Source organism: Gracilinanus agilis, chromosome 2 (genome assembly GCF_016433145.1).
Source record: "Gracilinanus agilis isolate LMUSP501 chromosome 2, AgileGrace, whole genome shotgun sequence".
NCBI lineage: Eukaryota > Metazoa > Chordata > Mammalia > Didelphimorphia > Didelphidae > Gracilinanus > Gracilinanus agilis.
The window spans coordinates 682,634,300-682,639,320 of NC_058131.1; the positions used below are offsets into that span (position 1 = coordinate 682,634,300).

General features: G+C 36.7%; 1 protein-coding gene across 1 annotated transcript; it reads right to left on the bottom strand.

The window, feature by feature from the left end:
- Positions 1–1,671: 1,671 nt before the first annotated feature.
- LOC123236464 (olfactory receptor 13A1-like) lies at positions 1,672–2,598 on the bottom strand. Its single transcript, XM_044662861.1, has one exon. It carries the CDS (start codon positions 2,596–2,598, stop codon positions 1,672–1,674), a length of 927 nt encoding a protein of 308 aa, XP_044518796.1.
- Between the last annotated feature and the right edge of the window lie 2,423 nt (positions 2,599–5,021).

Consider the following 5,021-nt stretch of genomic DNA (forward strand, 5'->3'; position numbering starts at 1 on the left):
GCATTGGGGGCAGCTGGGTAGCTCAGTGGACAGAGAGTCAGGCCTAGAGATGGGAGGTCCTAGGTTCAAATCCGGCCTCAGACATTTCCGGCTATGTGACCCTGGACAAGTCACTTGACCCCCATTGCCCACCCTTACCACTTTTCCACCAAGGAGCCAATACACAGAAGTTAAGGGTTTAAAAAAAACAATATGGCATTAGCTAAAAATAGAGGTAGTGGGACAGAGGAATAGATTTGGTTCAAAATACATAGTAGGAAATGACTGTAATAATCTAATGTCTGATAATTCCAAAGATCTAAGGTTTGGGGGTAAGAACTCAACATCTGAGAAAAATTACTGGGAAAATTAAAAAGAGGATTGGAAGAAACTACACATGGATTAACATTTCGTACCATAGAACAAGTTAAAGATGAAGTGATTTACCTAAAGTGACACAAGGGAGCTAAAATTGGAATCTTTTGACTCCAAATCAGTGCTCTGTGCCCAGCTATTTATCAAGCATAACAAAAATAACTGATAGTGACATAGTTCTTTTTTAACTTAAAAGATACTTTACATATATACTATCTTACTGGACCTTCACAATAATCCTGTGAGGAAGGGAGTATTAAAATCCTCATTTGACATATGAGGATCCTGAAGTTGACAAAAGCAAAGTGGCTTGCTTAGGGTCACAGAGATAATACAAATCTGAGGCAAAATGATAACTCAGGCCTTTCTAAGTCCAAGTCCAGTGGTCTCTTCATTATGCCACCTACGTGCCTCTAACACAATCAACAAACAATAGCACAGATTGACTGGACAATAGAATTAGTGCACAAAGGAATGATGTAAAATACCTCTAAAACACACTGTTATAGATAGATATGGGAAAGAGCCTTAAAAATGAAGGTAAGTCATTTGTCTTCTCTTTTCCCACTTGTCATGAGGATTTTCTAAAACATTTTGGTAGGAAAATAGCATAGTTAAATCTAGTTATTTTGGCAAGTGTATGAAGAATAGATTGTATAGGGGCAAGGAAGAAGGTATTAGAGGCAAATAGAGTAACTAGCTTTTAAATGATGGGTACATAAATTAGGACATATAAATTTGAGTGAAGAGAAGGGGAATGGTGTGAGAGATATTATGGAGTAAAGATCAACAGTATTTAATTATCAACTCATTCATGTGGATTGTGAACAAATGGTAGAGACCAAGATAAGTTAATAAATTTATTATTTCAATACTAGGTGGGGACAGCTGGGTAGCTCAGTGGATAGAGAGCCAAGCCTAGAGATGAAAGGTCCTAGGTTCAAATCTAACCTCAGACACTTCCCACCTGTGTGACCCTGGGCAAGTCACTTGACCCCCATTGCCTACCCTTACCACTCTTCTGCCTTGGAGCCAATACATGGTGTTGACTCCAAGATGGAAAGTGAGGGTTTAAAAAAAACTAGGTGAATGAGAGGATGTTGTGCAAGCAAAAACTGAAATAAATAATTTGGCAATAGAGCAGGGGGATTATGAAGCTCAAGTTGGTCAAAGAGATACATTCTAGCTCTTAGTGAAAAATCATTCTATGAATCCAATAACCAAGATTTCTAGAAGTAATTCCTTTTTAATTTATATTTTATATTGAAATTTCAAAAATAAAATTACAGCTAAGTATCATGGACAAATTACAAATATTTATTGAATGAATGGAAACATTTTCTTGACTGCTGTTTTGAAATCCTTATTTCTCAGAGTATAAATGAGAGGGTTTAAGGTGGGGCTGATAGTAGTGTATAGTACAGCCACTATTTTGCCATTATCCATGGAGGACCCAGAGCCTGGGAGAATGTATGTGTATATAATTGTAGTATAATATATGGTGACCACGATGAGATGGGAGGAACAGGTAGAGAAGGCTTTCTTCTTCCCTTCTTTGGTGCGAATCTTCAGAATGCTGGAGATGATGAAGCCATAGGACACCATAGTGAATCCAAAATTGATCACCCCAAAGTATACATCTGCAATGACTATCATTACATTGTTTAGGTATGTGGAGGTACAGGAAAGCAGTAGCAAAGTGGGGATTTCACACAAAAAGTGTTTAATTTGATTGGGGCCACAGAAGGTTAAGTGTGCCATAAGGCCAGTGTGTACTGATGAGCTGACGGCACTAATGGCCCACACACTACCAGCTAGGAAGATGCAAACCATTCTGCTCATCATGGTAGTGTAATGGAGAGGGTGACAGATGGCCACATACCTGTCATAAGCCATGGCTGTGAAAAGCAGAAGTTCAGCACCCAAAAACCATGTGAGGAAATACAACTGGGTCATACAGCCATCATAGGAGATGGATTTCTTATCCACAAGATTTTCCAGCAACTTAGGAAGAACTGTAGATGTGCATCCAATATCTAAGATTGCCAAATTGGCAAGAAAAAAGTACATAGGTGTATGGAGACCTGAATCTAGGCTTATAGCCCACACAATGAGAGCATTGCCTATTAGAGCCATTATGTAAAGAAAGAAGAAGATAAAAAAGAGGGCAAGCTGAAGTGGAGGAGTCTCAGAGAAACCTTGCAGGAAAAACTCAGTCACTATTGTTTGATTACTCACTGCCATTTGACTAGCAGATGCTCCTTCAATCCTCCAGAGGAAGTCTTCCAAAGGAAAGTCTCCTTCATGAGTCAATAAAGAGATCAGGTGAACTAGAGTAGAAACAAAATACACATTTTTCATTAAAATTTTAAAAAATATTGTAGAGATAGGACTATCGTCATGCACATGTCTGAAACTAGAATTATTGGTAACTGGTGAAACCATAGATTGAAAATAGCAACATTAGCACCAGCCCCAACCCCCAAATTACTATAAAATACAATCCCTGCCAGTAACTTCTACCCCTAAGTAATATCCCTTCCCAATATATAAATCCCTTTCTTTCCCTACTCATCTTCTTTTATTTCATGTTATAATATTATTTTCATATTATATTCCTCTTTTTCCTATTGTTTTGCTTTTGAACACATTTCCTCCTTGAACATAAGGATCAAATATTATTTCTATTGTTTCTTCCTATTCAATTCCATAACTGTTTAAGCACTAAGTATGTGCCAGACACTGTGCTAAGCTGTGAGGATACAAATAAGGAAAAGACTATCACACATATAACACAGAAAAAAAGAGAAACAACAATTAACCATTGGCCTCAGAATCAGAAGACCTGGTTTGGAATTGTAGCTTTGGCACTTTCAAGATCTGTGACCTTAAACAAAGCAATTAAATTTTGTATATAAGGTCTAGAGATGGAAGGGAACTGAGGAATGCTCTTAGACTGACTTCTTTTTACAGGAGATAATAATGAATTCCTGTGAAATAACTTGCCCAAGGTCACAAAGATTGTAAATGTCAGAGTCCAAATTTAATCTGTTGTCCTTTGAATCTCCATTGAGGGCTTTTTCCATGAAGCCTCCTGTTTGTCTTGCAAAATCTGGCCTTATTCCTGTATGATGCATCACAGAGGCTATATGTATTAAACTATTTAGATAATAGCTTAATAATACCTTATTCATACAGTTTTAAAACAATAAGAATTTCTATTAACGAAGTATTTTACTCATCAATGGATTGATATTAATTGGATTAACACATGTATTTTAAACATCTACTATGATTCAAGTATTCTGCTTGACATTGGGAGTATATTTGCATATACTCACCCAGAAGTGAGTATATGCAAATATTGTTTTTTGTGACCTATATCTGTGATTTCATCAACAAAAGGAACTCCCTTTTGAAAAAACTTCCCCCACCAAAGGGTATGTACTGTAAAAATAAAAGGTGACTGTAAAATAATAGAGCAATGGATTAATTATTAATATAAAGTGATTTCAGATAGTCTGCTGTGCTTGCAAAGTATCTTTAGTTTATATCAGTGAAGTAAAGCTCATAAATGAACTTCTCTTCTGGGTACAGGTGCAAGGATGCTAACGAGACTCTTGTTATAAAAACAAATAAGAGATTCATTGAAATATATAAGAATAAAAGGATTTCTAACTCTAAGGGATTCTAACTCATCTGAAATAAAACTCCCTGGTTCCACAAGGAACCGCTTCTCCTTTGTCCACAGGCTACACTGATACTTCCTGATATGACTAACCAAATTTTTACTATTCTAAATAAACTAACATTAATTATCCTTATAATTCTTAACTTCACCTTCAAGTTATAAAAATAATGAAGGCAAGCTGGTTGAGCCTCAACAAGAATTAAGTTAGGACTCTGAGCCTTAGTAGACTCAGAGTCCAAACCAAAGACCAGGTCTTTCTTTGGTCTTCTCAGAGTTAAAACAATCTATAAAAACAACAATAGATATTTACTAGTGTTTCCCAAGTTGGGAAAGAAAAATGCTTAACTCCTTCAGGTCTTCCCCTCCTTTCCTTCTACTTCAGACAGGAAAGAGAGTCCCTGTGTGTGACTCTGCCAACTTCCAGAGACCAACTGCCACACCCAGAGAAATTGTAACAGGAAAAACTGTTAAACTGTCAACATTTGAAAGTGATACTGTCTCAGCTCTGTTTGAAACTCCAATTCTTTCTCAAGCCAGCTTCTCAACTTCTTATCTCTAAACTAATATAAAAAGACTTATTTTCTAACATCATCCTTATAGTACCTTAAAGTCTTAGCCCCTATAGGCAGAGGGTACATAGTCATGGGACTATTTCAAGTACTTTACCTTAAAGTAATGGAGACAAATAGGGGTGCAAATTCACTTAGAAAATCCCTACTTAACATTATTTTATTTTGAAAGCAGCTGGGTAGCTCAGTGGATTGATAATCAGGCCTACAGACAGGAGGTCCTAGGTTCAAATCTGGCCTCAGACACTTCCCAGCTGTATGACCCTGGGCAAGTCACTTGACTCCCATTGCCCACCCTTACCACTCTTCCACCTATGAGCCAATACACAGAAGTTAAGGGTTTAAAAAAACATTATTTTATTTTAATTTTTAAATTTTTATTTTATTAAATATTTTCCAATTACATT

Excerpts from the sequence above, each read along its gene's own strand:
- LOC123236464 (XM_044662861.1), bottom strand. The coding sequence starts at position 2,598 with ATGGCAGTGAGTAATCAAACAATAGTGACTGAGTTTTTCCTGCAAGGT.